We start from the raw sequence: 16,505 nt of genomic DNA, 5'->3' as shown, positions 1-16,505 counted from the left end.
GCATGCGTCTGCTAGTGTGCTGCTAACCTTGCATCGCCTCTGACTAATTCAGCATGGGAGCTCGCCTTTGGTTGCCTATTTTTTATTTTTGTTCTGTCCCTTTTTCTTTCTGTCTGTCCGGCTTTGCTTTCATTATGACCTTTTCTGTCTCGAAGGCCTTGATCTTTTCCACTGAGCATGTGTGTTCATGTCGACACCTGTGTGTACGGTCTTAGGAGTCTTACTTAACTTTTCCCCTCTCATTTGGCCGTTTGTCACTAAGTTCTTCCTGTGTACTTGTTTAATGAATCCGTATAGGAGGGAAGTACTCTTCTAGTTAGTGTGAGCTGGTTGGCCTGTTTAGTCATTTGTATTTTGTACTAGATTTCTTTGATTGATGATAAAGTTCTGAATGGTTAGGACCCATTTTAATTCTGCTAATTGATGATATTATTAATGTAATTTTAATTAGGGTCAGCACTAAAGTCTGCCGGAAGATTGGACACCATCTATGTAGTCAGTACACAGCAAGGCCACTAGGGTTTGAAACAGAGCCCAATAATCACAAATGTATATTCCCGAACACATTTCTAGTACTATGTTCTCTGGAAGAGGTATAAGAGGCAGCATCTCAGAAACGAAACTGCTATTCACCTTGATGTGGTGTACCACATAACACAAACCTCTTGGCAGAGACGTTCCTCTCATTGAACTTTCCTTTTATCATTCATTTCCATGAAGCGCACTGACTTCAGAAATGATTAGGATAGTGTAGCAAGTTTTTCCGTTCTTCAATAAGACTCTTGTTGGGAACATGAGCATGTTAAATCCCGAAATTGACTGGAAAACTTCAAAGATGGTGTCGTTTGGCATCAAAATGTGTGGTTGTTAAACCATGAGTGATGTGCATGTCAGGTCTTAGCTGTATCTTGCCTTAAGCTTTTATAGTGCAGCCAGAGGGGGAAAATCTAATTGCTATTTTTCTGATTAAAAAAAATTGTGATTGCAATTTAAAATGCAATTTTTATTATTATAATTATAAATAGTTACATGTTTTCTGTGCTTGTTTGCACAATTTGGCTGAAACAATGTGATGATATATCCATATATCGTTTGAATTATTATTATTTTTATAGTCATAAGATAAATTAATAACATTAGACAGATTACCAAACCGAGTTTTTATTTTGAATATTTTATTTAGGAGATTCCCAGCCAAATTCAGTGTTACTGATACTTATAAGAGGTGGAATCATCTCTAAAAACATCATCCTTGATTATCAGTGTCAGACCTCGTTGTCACACTGTTTGTCCTAGTGGTGACAGGTGAATGACAGGTGTCAGTCAGTCTCTTCAGGGCAGTGAGGCGCAGGTCCACGAATAGCTGCAGTCTCCCGTCTGTGTCCTTGTCCCGCCCTCTGCATCTCTGTTTGGTTCCGTCTCGTATTGTATCCTGTAGATCTGGCTTATGTTTTATGATCATCTGATGCCCCTCGATGTGTTACTCCATTTGCTGTTCATTTAATGGAGGGTTTTTCTTTCTTTGGTAGACCACTTTCTTTTAAAGAGTGGAGGAGACTGCACTTTAATCCAACAGTACATTGAGTGTCAATGTGAGTACACCGCATTCTTTCCAAAGTCTTCCAAAGCCATACTAATAAATAATCTTATTAATGAGCATCAAAGCAGGACGCAGTTATTGTTGTTTTACTCAGGGACATGAACTCTAAGAGGGTCTCAGACTGCAACTAATGTTATTTTTTCATTTGCGACCAATTTAAAGTCTCTTTTGGCGATAGTAGGGAACATTTGCCTGTGTCCATATGCGATTTATCTAATATTTTGCAAGGTAATGTTTGTAAATTACATTTATGATTCCTGAACACCCAACAAGAAAATGCGATGTGAACAAATGACTGTTGTAAAGTGATTTTTTATTAAGTAATTAAGATTATTTGAGTTTGAATCAGACTCACTCAGAAAAAATTATTCAGAATCGTTATTGAGCTCCCTCACTGAACCACAAGTCATTTTAAACCGAGAACCATTATAGTTATTTGTGCATTAGGATCAGCAGACTTATTTAGATGACTTTTTTTTTTTTTTAAAGATGCATATTCACAACATACTTTTATTTTAATAAAATAATGAATGCCATTTTAAATAACAAATCCAAGTATTTTACAAAAATATTATTGGTTATTTTCTAGCATAGTGGAGTCCAATTGTAAGGTTGAATTGACTTTAAAGTGGTTGACATGTTGAAAAATAATGGAACTTTTTTCCTGTTTTTATATATATATATATATATATATATATATATATATATATATATATATATATATATATATATATATATATATATATATATATATATATATATATATATATATATATTACTTCCCATATATATATATATATATATATATATATATATATATATATGGGAAGAAGTAAGCAATCTATATCAAGTGATTTTTTTTTAATTTGGAAGCTTAAAAAAGTGTTTTGGTGTTGACTGTAGTTTTCAAGCTCCTCGTTCCAAATCTTGTGAAATGCCTCCTTATTTTCTTGATTAATCCAAAACATTTTAATAGTTAAAAAATGGGTGTATGCTTTGATTTGTATTTCATCTCAAGTTAGTTCTATTTTCTTGATCTTCCTTGAGCTAAGTTGCTGTTTTATGTATATTAAGCAATACTGTTTGAGAGGCCATACTATATATGAAAAATTACACTATATTGCAGAACGGTGTGACCTCGAGTGCATTCAGAATTTAGTATTGGCACTGTCTGTTGTGCAATCTTGAATCTGTCTGTTTATAGCTAACTATAATCTGTCTATGAGATTCATATAGTCTCTCTGTGCACAAGTAAATACCTTCTCCAAACCCTACGAAACGAAAACACTCTGCATGCCGTCTGTTCTCCCTTCACCACCAGCTGACCTGGATTTTCTCTATTCCCGGGGATTTTCCCACTCACCAGCATGCGTTCTGAGGTCTATGAGCTTCCACTGACGCTTTTCATGTGTCATTTTCGCTTTGTTCTGTATGTATGGAGAATACTACAAATGAGTTTTTTTTTTTTTGCTGCTGATAATGTATTTAGTTGGGCTGCGTCAGTGTCCTTTAATAACTGAGATTTGATGTTTAATGCTAAATATTAAATAGTTGCATCAGGCTTGATTTATTGACCTTAAAGATATTTATACTAACATGACATTTCTCCTTTCTAACCAGCGGTGAGGCAGCTGAAGGAAGCTGTGGACTCGTCCATTAACAAGCTGTCCAACTTTGACGGTAAGCGTGCGGATTGTGTGTGTGTGTGTTCTTTAATTGATTGATTTGTAAAGGGCATTTTCGCACTACATATTTTGGGGTGTTCATTCATTTGAGGTGAACTTCTGGGATGTAATTCTTGCAGGTTGTGTGCTAGTAATCCTGTCAGATAATACAACTTGAGAAGTGACCTGTCCATTTGTTTTCTTGTTGTATTCCACAGAGGTTATTGATGCGCATCTTCAGAATAACCAGACGACAGTGGACAACAGCTTGGCCAGTCCAGACAGGCTTAAAGGTATCGTCACATTTCTGTGTCACTTCAAGTCTGTTTCTTTCTATATTAAGCTAGTTTTGAGAGAACTGTCACGTTACATTATAATGCAATCTGATTGCAATGAAAGCACAAAGTCACCCCCCCCCCCCCCCCATCCTCCATTTAAAACCAAATTAAACAACCACATGCTCTGGGTGGCAGGAATGAACATTACAGTTATTTTTAGCTTAGTCAAAGAGCATGACCAGGTCAGGGTCATTACTGCATCATCACCATCATCAGTTATGATTTAGCTATAGATATCAACTATTATTATTGTTATTGCTATTATTATTGTTGTAAATAATAATAATAGTTGAAAAAATATCTGTTGCAACTTTTTCATTTTAAAATGTTTAAATACACTCCGCATAATAATGTAATAATAATTATAATAGGTAAGAAAACAAAAACTATTTTTCATTTGCAATTTAAAATGTTTAAATCCTTTCTGCCTAATAATAATAATAATAATAGGTAAAAAAAGGCCTTTTCTTTTACAGTTTAAAATGTTAAAACCAGTTTGACCTAATATTATAAAAATAGTTTAAAAGTTTTTTGTTTAATGTTTACATTCATTCTGGCAAATAATAATAATAATGGGTAAAAAAAGTTTTTTTGTGAACTTTTTTGTATAACTTTTTTTGTTTTGTTTTGTTATTAAAAATGTTTAAATCCATTCCGCCTATTATCCCCTTAATCAATGCAGAAGAAAATGAGTAGTTTCGCTCTGGTCCAGGATATGACCTCATTAAAGCTGCCTCCTTGTGATGAGAGATGCAGATGATGAGGTGGCATTTAGACCTTGACCCAGAATCCAGCCATTCCCAGATGCCTTGACCCCTCACTCCCTTCGGATTAGAAACTAAGATTACGGCCACACGGATTAGACCATAATTCACTGGTCATCAATTACCCATGACGATATAATTTGGTTTTTCTCCCGTCAGTCCCATTGAGTCACCATTCGCTATATCGAGTTTAAAAGATCTATCATGTGATGTAACCGCAGGAATTTTTGAGGTTATATATTGATTAAATGTTTGTGTAATGTTTGACCTGATGTCTGAGACTGATGAAAGTCACCGGACAGCATTTACCTTCCAAGTTCTATTGAAAAAAGTACTGAAAATTTGAAGCGCAATTCAATTTATATCAGATGATGCATTATCAGATGTGGTATGAACATGTTGCCAGAAGCTTTTTTAAAGACTGCCGTCACCTCCCCCTGTTCAAACCCCATTTATAACTCATTTTAGTCCACATGGAGACTACTGCAGCACACCAACTAGTTTAGCATGTGACTGTATGTCCGTTTTGAAGCCCAGGTCACTCAAATGACCATGTGTGGGCATTAACTACCACCAGCCAGAGAGGATGAACTACAGGGGGCTCATTCACTGCCTGCTATTGTAGATCCAGAGAAATCGAGTCTTATATATTAACATCCTACAAACGCACTCCTGTTCAGACTAAGAACTTGAAGCCGAGAGCCTAGCAAGGTTGCGATCGCTGTCATTATTGTTGCTTTGATGTTGTTTTGAGTTGTGTCCCCCCTCTCCTCTAAGTGGTCTCTTCCGCTCTGCCTCCATAGAAAACCAAATAGACGCTAAAGAGTGCGACATGTCAGATACTCTGAGCCCCAGCAAAGAGAAAAGCAGTGACGACACGTCAGGTATGTAAAACATGGACGTATGTTTAATGTATGAATTGCTGTTTTGGTTTCTACAGCTTTTTATTTTTACATCGCACTTTTTTCATTTTTTTTTTTTTTTTAAATTGCCATTTAATTTTTTATATATATATATTTTAATTATACTTTTTTTTTTTCAAACAATCTTTTGTTCTTTTTTATACATGTTCTTACTTTTTTCCTTTAATTTATTCTCTTTTATCCTAATTTATTTATTTATTTATTCTGTTTCATTCTTTAATGTTTTTATTCATGCTTTCTCTCATTCTTTCTTTCTTTCTTTCTTTCTTTCTTTCTTTCTTTAATGTTTTTATTCATGTTTCCTCTCTTTTGCTCGTTCCCTCATTCCAGACGGACAGATGGATGAGCAAGAACTGAACGATCCCCAGAACAGGGTTTCTCTTTTGAAAGGTAATCCCTCCATTCTTTTTGAGTTGAGCTTCCCCGTCTGAAATGCCAGTGCTGATCTGGGTGTGTTTGTGTGGTTTGGCTGAACTGGAGTGTTAGTCACCCTCTTTATCTGCACTCATTAGAGGTCAGTGGACTGGCATGCGGCACAACTGTGCAGATTAACAGGGTGTGTTATTCCCCAATGTGACTATATATGGTCTCCATCTGCTGGAGGGGACAGCGGTGGGACCCACAAGGTGTTAGTAGTGGGCTTACCATACAGGTGTCTCTGCGTCATCCTGGTTTATCTCCCTCCCTTAGATCTTCCCCTCGTCCCACTTTATGTTCCAGTGGAGGACAGTGTGGAATGTAAACCAATTACAGCCCAATTAGACACTGAGTGCTTTCACAATGTCACGTACAGCTGCTGTTCAGACGTCTGTCAGTCAAAGAAAATGGCTGCTGATAGGATTAGGGTTGGTTTGGACTGATACAATGTGTCTCTTTTTAGACTTCACAGAGTTCTAAATGTGTTTAGTGTTACATTTTCAAACTTTGAAAGTAATTTAAAGGGATACTCCACCCAAAAATGTTAATTCTGTCATTTACTAACCTTCATGTTGTTCCAAGATGGTATGACTTACTTTCTTGTGTGGAACGTTTAAAGAAGTTTTTTTTTTTATGCAATGGAGGTAAAAAAAACTCTGTTATCAACTTTCTTTAAAATATCTTTTGTGTTACACAGAACAAAGAAAGTCATACAAGTTTGAAACCGAATGAGGATGAGTAAATGATGACAATTTTCATTTCGGGGTGGAGAATCCCTTTAAATTACTCTGAAAGTTTGAAACTTGCACATTTAGAAAAACAAGTAAATCGGATTTTAGCGGTTCTTACTGAGACTGTTGTATTTGAAGAAAGCATGGACTAAAAAAAGACTTGACAAGTCATATCTGAGGGTGAATGCAACATCCTAAAAAATGCTCAGAACATTCTAGCAACTGCATAGCAATATTAAGAATCCACCAGTATTTGCATACTTGCAGGTTTAATCTAGAGAATATTTAACAAGCAAATGAATGAATGGTGATGAAATGGACACGACAGTAGCTGAAGTGGCACTAGTAGTTGTCAGGGTGGCGAGGGGATGCAGTTCATCTCAGATGTCATCAGCTCAATTGTGACTCACCCACACAGGTTGAAGATGTCTGCTCTCGCCCTGCTGAGTCACACCAGACGGCAGGGCATGCAAACATTTTGACTCCCACACGCCCATTTCCATGAAGGTTTATCTGAAGATGTGCCGTATAGGCATACTGCATAACATTCATAATGCATAATTCCATTTGCATTCCAAAATGACCTTTTATCGAAACTAAATTCTACAAAAACAGGACGTTCAGAAATCATACTATATGAACTTATCAGAGGTTGTTTATGTATAGAAGTTTTAAAAGTACAGTAGTACAAACAGCTGGTTTAATTTTAATGGTCAGATTGCTTGGAAAATTATATTTAACTATGAGTGTTTTTGGTGCAAAACACACCCTGAATAACACTAAATGAACTTTAAGGTTGATAAAATGTTACCAAAGTAGAATATGACACCTGTAAAGGTGTTTAAAAGTTGTTAAGCTCCTGCTGGGGAACCTAAAAACCCTGTTTCCATTTCTGTTTGTAGACTTATTGTCTCTGTGTAGCTTTAGCTTGGCTCTAGTGTCACGTGACCTGGCTGGGTTTGCTGGTGAACAGGGTCTATCTACCCTACTGATACCTAAATAAGAGATATGACTCAGTAGATAATTTTTGGAACTGTTGGTTTGGTCTATTCAGAATGACACCATTATTTTAACATTTTCCCTTATTCTTTGTTCTAATTAATCTGTTCGTAACTCATATTCTCAAACCAATTTTATATACTGTGTACCAATTAGGCAAGTTGTCATTGAACAAAAATGTTGTTCAGACTTGCATTGCGTTTGGTTTAATTCAGTCTAACTGGGCTCTCGTGATCGCAGTGAGCTCATGTCCTTTAACGGGACGTCAGATAAGGAGCACAGGCTCTTGTTAAATGGATCAGGGAGGAAGTGCTTGTTTCAGCACTTCATTGTTTGTGGGCAGTCTTGATGAAGCGTAGTGCGTGCCAGGCAGACTCAGAGGCGGCCAAGACGAGAGTGACGTGTGCTGCCACCTCTGAGGATCATTAGAGTCAGCTGTTTCCCGCTGAAGATATTAAAGAAAAAATCTGGATAGATTGTTTTATTCCTAAACAGCAGTAGGACTAATGATGTAAGTGTTGTAGGAAAGTCATGCTAGCTGTTTGGTGCAAAGAACAAAACAAAACACTAGCTTCATAAGTGGACCTCAGACCTGTGACCTGTACTTTAGATCAAGTTGACGAATACTCGATATGCATTGATGTGTAAATGTAGGCCTGTCATATGTTAATGTACTAATATGCAAAAATTATTTAGCATGAAGTGTATTAATTTTGTAATAGAACCAAGGGAAGTTAACTATTTATCTCCCATTAAATCAGTAGTTCTCAACCTTTTTGACTCCATTGTCCAAAATCATATTCGATGTATAATAAGACATTTCTCGTGATACTGCTGTAATGACAAAACCGCTTGTTTTTTTTCAAAAAAAAAAAAATTTATCTAAAGAAACTAGGAGAGACAAAATATTAAAATAATGTGTAAAACTTTATTTTAAGGTGACATAGTTACACGTTAATACATGTACTTAATAATAACATTAATACATGTACTTGGTAATAGTAAATTATGCATGGTAAATAGATGTAGTTAAATAATATTAGTCCATACGTCTTTAAGTACAATGTAACTGTCACCTTAAAATAGTGTAAACAAATGATGAAATTTAAAGTAATAAGAAATTAAAAGTAATAATAAAGTATATTAAATTCAAAATAATGAAATCCTGTCATTTCATAACATTTAATAACTGAATGTTCATGGTTCAATAATGAATTTAAATGACTTATAGGATACGTTTTTTTAACTTTTTAAACTCACAAATAGCAATTTCTCAGCAATTTCTACTCAATAAAATATTTCAAGGCTTGACACAATAAAAAAAAAGTTATTCATTATAGAAATGTACATGAATTTTACAGATTTTATTAATTTCTCTGACTTTTCTAAAAAGGTCTAAAAATCGTTTTAATATTCTCAAATATAAGAAATATGTCGGTTATCATCTTGATTCTTAGCTGTGTTTGCTTATGTTTTGTCGTATATTAAATACTTTTAAGCCATTTTATGACCCACTAGTGAACCATGGCCTCCTGATTGAGAACCACTACACAGATGCCACGTGTCTGAGGCAAATATCTTTAATCGACATCTTAAGCCAACATAATAATTGTTCAGTTTATTATCAGTCAGAATTCTGCTCTGTTTTGGATTAGTCACTTGCATTTGATTTTGCTTTCTGATTTGATTTGTCCAACAATTTTTTGTTAAATAAGGCTCTAGGGGGCGCTGTTGAATAGCTATGAAATGCTCTCATTTGCTCCAAGGTTGCATGTACACTCTTGTGTCTGGCACGAGTTATTCAAATGCGTTAATGAAGAGTTATCTGAACATATGTAACCTTATATGGTTGTGATATTCAATCTCAGCCATAAAATTCTTTTGAGACGCTCTTGATGAAATCACCGGAGGAGGAGCAGAGTGAGATTACACACCACTTTAGGCCCCCTCTCATTAAATGAATGGCAAAACTTCAGAAACGACAAGTTCGTTACATCATTTTGCCTGAAAGCAACTCCCTCGCTCGCAGTAAACACCCTCCGTCTGACATCATGACGGATTACCAGCCCTTAAATTAGCACATGACTTCACCGACATCTGTAGAGTGTTCTGAGAGGGGGGACGTTCATCAGTTGATGGTCAGAGGAGGTTTCCCAAAAGCCTGTTGTTACAAGACCACATTAGAGACCAACTGGATGCTCCTCAGAGAGACAAATGTACGTTTGCTCAGCATGAAGTCTTATGAGAGAACTCCGGAGAGTGTCTAATGTCTCTTTTGCTTGGCCTGGTGCTGGTCATCTCAGTGGCTCATTTGTAGATCTTCCATTAGAGCGCTGTTTCATAATCAGGCTTTAAGTTGTTTATAGTCTGAGACCGATGCTTTTTAGATGCTCTGTTGTCCTGTTTGATGCAAGCCGAGCCGGGCATGTTGTGCATTTGCACTCGAGTCATTCACTGATGGACTGAGCACACAGAAATGCTTCGTGCTTCACGTAATGAACTGATTCTAAACAAGCATCTTGATTCTGGTTTGCAGTAAACAAGTTTTAGTGCTTGATGTTTTTGCTCATGGGGTCGAACAGAATAATTTGTGGCTCCTAATGTTTGGACAGAGTTTTGAACCGTCGTGATTGTTTCGTCTCACGCTCAAGGCTTTAAGCTTTTAGGAAAGCCGATGAGAGAAGTGTTTTTTAGCACGGAAATGTTATTTGATATGTTTGCAGTTTGAGACTGAAAAGATCAGTTTATTAGAAACAAATTTTTTGTTTTTTTGTTTCTGTGCAAAAGACCCCTAACTCTCAGAGACCCAGTGTAGCAGGAGCAACACAAGGTTTGTGTTAAGGAATTAAAAAATAGATAACTGTCGCTAGATGTGGGTAAAACTACAGATAATAGTAGCAATAATAATTCAATTTAAGTTTATATGTATAGCACTTTTCAGAATACACAGTTTCACAGCTGCTTCAGAAAATGCCGCCTGAATGAATGGTACAAAAACTATAAAAAAAAATGTTCAGGTGTTTTCCTAGATATTTCGTCATTGATTTGACAATGTATATTTATTAAATTAAGTGGTATTAAAATTGCTGCATTATATTTAAAATATGATTTGATATCATTTTTATTATAGTATTTAAATGATCAGTGAAATTCACGACTGTATCCTTACTGGTTAAAATATAGTATTATATAGTAAATATAGTATTTTTTTAATACATTTGTGTGCTGAATTTTTTGTTCACTTTCACAAGAGCTCAAAGTTTCATAGTTTCAAATTTTGCAACCCCAAATACCCAACTTTACAATTTTGCAACGCTTTATAAACTATACCCTAATGCAAGTTTTGCCTAAATTAAATGTTTTTTTACTGATGGGTTCCTAAAGACATGTTTGTTTGTGAAAAGGTTCATACATCATCAGGGTCTCTGAGGGCTAGAATCACTTAGAGAAGTATTTCGCAACAAGCTGCATGATTTGAGGTATCATTCATGCGATGTGGGATGAGTTATAAATGCAGAACTTAGGGTTCAAGGTTTCACTCATTAGGTCAGTTTATCTCTCTTAGTAGCCGTGTTTCAATTACCTTTCAAATTGCGCGAATTGAAAATACGGCCAATGGAAACACGTCAATTTCGCAAAAACTCCCATTTATTGCAAAAAAGTTTTTCCACTCGCATCAGGTGGTTTTTCAGGCAATTCGAAAAAGAAATATTTCGCAAAACTGCAATGGAAGCAGTGTTTGCGCATTTACAGGTCATCTGACGTAGATGACGCGGTGTGTTTGGACAGAATATGAGACAGGGTTCTTTACTAAATTCATAAAAGACAACAGAATTACAGGAATACTGGATTCTAAACCTCAAAGAAACGCAACAATCAAGACCTCGAAGCAGAAATGAGGGAGAAACACCCAGAAACTCCTCATATGTGCCGCTCCAAGTATAATAAGGGTCTTTCCTTACCATTAATGCTTGGATAACACACATATGTCTCCTTCCATTAATAATAATGGTTAATGCGGTGGCTGGGATATACGTAAACCTACCAACATCCCTCGCCATGATTTTTTAAATGACTTATCGCGAGAGGAAAAATTAAGTTTTAGTCGCATTACATCGTTTAATGGAAACGCCGTCGTTTCGCAATAGTTTTTTGTCGACATTTAGAAAAAATCGCTAAAGTTTTGCGCAAATCTGTAATGGAAACGCGCCTATTGTCTTTTTACCTCATGTCAGCCATGTTATTTCTTCATGCTCCCTCACTCTTCCATCTGCTCTGTGTGTGTTTGTAGAAATGGACAGGAACCTGGAAGCTGGAGACACGGAGCAGGTTATTCCACACCTCCACCGAGAGCTGCAGGAGGCCCAGGAGCTCGCCAACACCGGCAAACAGAAATGCCTTGAGCTTCAGGGTACGTCAGGGTGCCGAGTGCTCCTTTAATAGTGATTCAGCACCAATAATCGAGAGTCATGATTGCTCTGGGTTTAGTGTGAATCACTGAACGTCTTTTTCCCATCAGCCCTGCTGGAGGAGGAGAGGACAACCAACAGACAGCAGACTGAAGAATCTGCTAAACAGATCCGCTTCTTACAGAGTGAGTCCTTCAAACACGTACACACATTTCTGCAGTGTTTTGACTCTATCTCTTCATAAAATGGATCTAATCTGAATCTAATCATCAGTTTGGGTTGACGTTGGGTTTTAAGCGATGCACCGAAATTATTTTTTTTACTGAAATTACAGAAACAGAAAAATAAATTACATTTATTTAACAATCAACCCTCGAATAAAAACTGAGCTGTATATAAACATTTAGATTCCACACAAGGCATTACGTTTTTATTTTAACTTTTTAATAATAATTGTTTCTACTCCGAATCATTGTTGAAATATAAACTTTTAAATGTGACCGTAATAACTTGTTTTGATGACATTTTTATTATTCAGACATTTAAATAATTAAGACAGCATGTTAAGTAAAAATATAAAGGGTGTTTTTGCATATATTTTATTGAATCGCTTTTCTGAGGTAAATATAACTTTACGTGACATGTTTACAAGTTCTATTGACGTCTTTCCACGGTTAAAAAAAACACTGATTAAACGAGACATGATACGTTTCAGTAAGTTGTACTGTATCTTTTTAAACACACCTTCTGTTGTTCAATCATGTTTATTTCGTGCTATAACTAGTAGTAAAGAGGAGATGATTGGTTCACGTTCTGCGCGATCCGACATGCCACATTAAAAAGCGCCAAAATAACGTTAATTGAATTTTGTAATAAAAATTGACAGAATTTGAAAACTGTTGCATATCAAAAAGTAACAAAGCACAATGCTTATTGCGATTATTGGTTGGGAGATGCACTATAAATTAAAGTTTTAAGTGAACTGAACAGATCTAAGTCATTCAAAATGATCTCCGCCCTCCAAAACGGTTTTGGACAGAACCAAAAATAATTTTTTCATTGCTTAAATTCTGACGTATCACTACTAGTTTGACCGAACACCAGCCGTCAATCATGAGCGTAACTCATCTTTCTCTTCAGCTCAACTAGCGAAGCTCCAGTCGGACATGGAGGCTTTGCGTGAGCAGAGGGAAAACACTATTTCCACCACCCGAGACGAGCTCTACAGCGCCCAGGAGGAGATCCTGGTGCTCCGGCATGCCATGGAGGCCGCCACTGCCGAGCGGGAGCGGGAGATCGCCGCCCTGCAGGGAGACCTGAGCATCGTCACCGCAGAACTGGACAAATGGAGACAGACGGCAGCAAAGTATGAAGTGGAGATCAGCAATCTGCAGGCCAGCTTCCAGCTCCAGAGCCAGCACCAGGAGAGAGCCAGCCAGCTCCAAGGTACTCACACACCAACACCATTCATTTGTGTTCAGCAGTCAGGCCAGCATGTCGTCATTACAGCTCCTGTGGTGAACCTGATGTGCTGCTTGGCTTTTAATGTTTCTGTGTGTCTCTGGATGCCGTAAATCAAGCTGACTTCAGAGGAACAATGGCTGAGATCATCAGCGGTCTGGGTGTCTTTGATCTCTCTCTCTTCTTTAGCGCCTTTGATTCATGTTTGGAAACATTTGTTTCCTCTCATTTGTATAGTTTGAGTTTTCTTTTTTCTTTTTTACATTGGATTCCTATTTTCCTGCTGTTACACACATATCTACTGCCAGTTTTAGGACATCAACATTTTTTATCACGGTTTCCACACAATATTAAGCACCGAATCAGCCTATTAAAATGATTTCTGAAGGATCATTTGACCCTAAAGACTGGAGTAATGATGCTGACATTTAGGTTTGTCATCAAAGGAATAAATTACATTTTAAAATATATTCAAATAGAGATTGTAATATTTCACAATATTGCCTTTTCAGAAATCTTATCGACGCCTAACTTTTGAATGCTAGGGAAAGTGTAATGTGTATGTTTTTTGGTTACACTATACCATAATTTTAAATGTTTATTTGCTGTGCTGCCACCTTTTATTTTATTCTATTCATTAAGTTCCGGAATATTAATTTCATTATACAAGATTTCTTCACAGATTGAGAATGCACACATGTGGTTTTAATTTAGCCGCCTTACCGGGGTCTTTCTCTCCAGGCCCTCTTTAATGTGTCGTCCAGAGTCATGGAAACAGTTTTATTATCGTCCATCCTGCTGGGTTTATTTATTATTGATGGGTTCCTTGTTCTGTTTTTCACGGAAAAATGTATATGAAAGTGTTTTGACAGTGCTTCTGAGATCTTTTGAATCCATGTTAGGCTGCACAAATTCTCATCCAATAAAATAAAACATGACAGGATAAATTTTATAGTAGTGATTTACCAAAATAAAAATTCAATGCTGAAACTAAAAAGTATGGAAACGGACACACTGGGCTGAAAGCCAGAATATGCAAGGATTACATTAGCCTGTGTTTTAAATATATTTTAAGTTTGTCTTCACTTAAAATGGATTATGGTTTTAACTGATGTACAGAATACCTAATGCATACAATATAAAGTGGCTGAAATTTTGGTTCTCCCTAATTAGTAAAATTTAATTTGAAAGATTTTCTTTTTAAAAATCATATATACAGTAAAACCAAATTTCTGTTTTTTTGATGCACACTATATATATATATATATATATATATATATATATATATATATATATATATATATAATAATTATTATTATTATTATTATTATTATTATTATTATTAAAGCTGCCGTCGGCAACATTTTTTTGATCAAATTCAGTGAAATTGACACTATAATCCGACAGAACAACATAAATAAGGTGGTTTTAGAAAAAAACCCGAGCTTCTAACTCCACCTGGAGCGTGTTATTTGTTTTGCAAAAATCCACCGCTCCCGTCTCATCGGGTCCAATCAGCGCAGGGGGGTGTGAGATCTGACTGTCAATCACAGTTTGTGCACACGCCACAGATCCCCCCTCCCTCGCGCAGACGCGCACATTACAATATCACATGCACACGACATGCCTGAAGTTCGCCTGAAGATTGTACGAAGCGTGATGGCGAAGAGAAAATCTACTAACAAGCTTCCAATTCCTCGGTTATTGCTATCTATGGGTAGATTAGCCAGGGCAGCCTACCTCCGAGTCCATGGTGTTGATCGATGCTGAAGAGACGGACGCGTTCACAGAAAATCAGGTACACACGCACTGACGATGGGCGGGTGCTCGTTGGTAGTGGGGGAGGGGCATGAGAGTTGTAAACATTCAAAATTTTGGCTGTCCACTCAATCTGCCAGACTTGCCGACTGCAGCTTTAATTTTTTTTTTTTTTTTTTTTTTTTTTTTTATATATATTTTTTTTTATTAAATGTAATGATTTATATTTAGATTGTATTGTGTGAAATGTGGCTAATCTCTCTCTCTCAATTATTATTATAATAATAATAATAATAAAATACAAAATGTATTTGCATGTATATACTGTATATAAAATATAAATAAATATTAATATTTTATATATAAAACATTTTTCTTATATAAATGCGTGTGTGATTTTCATATATATATATATATATATATATATATATATACATACACACACACACACACACACACACACACACACACACACACACACACAAAATAATTATACACTGTACATACACATATATTATGTAAACACAAACTTTTATTTTGGATGCAATAAATTGCCCAGCACTAATATATATATATATATATATATATATATATATATATATATATATATATATATATATATATATATAAATAAAAATAAATAAAATGTATTACTAGTAAATGCTTAACAGGAGGTTTGGGGTGTGAATGGAGGTGTTAAATAATTTGTTTCCCTCTGTTTCTGTCTGTCAGGTGAACTAGAGAAGCTTCAGGCCGAGTGCTCTGGTCTACAGAATGAATGTGACAGTCTTCGGGCTGAGAAGACAACGCTAATGCAGAAACTCCTCAGACTAGAGGAAGAGCTCGACAGGTGGGTCACATGCACACAAACAGCCCATTCACAACAGGGCCACTATGACAGTCCTTTAGATCAGCTCACTCAACAAAAGTGAGTCACCAGGATTTAAAATGTTTTAGTACACAGTCCACACCTGCTCACATAAGTGGAGAATGTTTGAATCACTCGCCATGTTACACAACAACTGCATCATGACAGGTTACCATTGTAATGTTGAAGCACCTTTATCCTGTACTTAAGCGCCCCTATTCAGTGTGCTTACGCTATCATCTTATCATCACCGCTATGAGCTCATCTGCCCTAAAGCATTCATTTTATTCCATTGATTAGTTCATTTTCTGAAAGCTCTACGGAATGTAAACAAGAGTATTTATTTTCCTTTCTTTGCATCGCAGTTCACGAGAGCGGAGTGAGACGTTGTACAGCAGCCTAAACGACCTGGAGAAATCCCAGGGTGTCCTGGCGAATAAACTGGGCTCAATACAAGACCAGCACCAACAGGACGCCAGCAAACTGAAGGTCCAACTGTCCCAAGCGGAGAGCCGCACCAGAGACCTGCAGAAGGAGGTACGATCAACTTCCCAAAGTTTGGCACAGTATAAT

The 16,505-nt window shown here is 36.4% G+C and overlaps 1 protein-coding gene across 5 annotated transcripts in view; it reads left to right on the top strand.

The window, feature by feature from the left end:
• The window catches only part of slmapa (sarcolemma associated protein a), a 62,613-nt gene that overhangs the window by 39,936 nt on the left and 6,172 nt on the right, over nucleotides 1-16,505 (top strand). For 3 of the 5 annotated variants that reach the window (XM_079857800.1, XM_079857798.1, XM_079857799.1), the window contains 9 exons: nucleotides 3,221-3,280; nucleotides 3,483-3,557; nucleotides 5,170-5,250; nucleotides 5,620-5,679; nucleotides 11,728-11,847; nucleotides 11,956-12,030; nucleotides 12,986-13,291; nucleotides 15,797-15,914; nucleotides 16,298-16,469. In XM_079857800.1, coding sequence (XP_079713926.1) covers nucleotides 3,221-3,280; nucleotides 3,483-3,557; nucleotides 5,170-5,250; nucleotides 5,620-5,679; nucleotides 11,728-11,847; nucleotides 11,956-12,030; nucleotides 12,986-13,291; nucleotides 15,797-15,914; nucleotides 16,298-16,469 — 1,067 coding nt within the window. Of the gene's footprint in view, nucleotides 1-1,529; nucleotides 1,593-3,220; nucleotides 3,281-3,482; nucleotides 3,558-5,169; nucleotides 5,251-5,619; nucleotides 5,680-11,727; nucleotides 11,848-11,955; nucleotides 12,031-12,985; nucleotides 13,292-15,796; nucleotides 15,915-16,297; nucleotides 16,470-16,505 lie in introns of all 5 variants that reach the window. The other 2 variants (XM_079857796.1, XM_079857797.1) reach the window with 1 other exon arrangement.

This window comes from Squalius cephalus (assembly GCF_949319135.1).
Source record: "Squalius cephalus genome assembly, chromosome: 22".
Taxonomy (NCBI): domain Eukaryota; kingdom Metazoa; phylum Chordata; class Actinopteri; order Cypriniformes; family Leuciscidae; genus Squalius; species Squalius cephalus.
The sequence above is the reverse complement of the archived record's forward strand: the minus strand, read 5'-3'. Positions and strand labels throughout refer to the sequence as shown.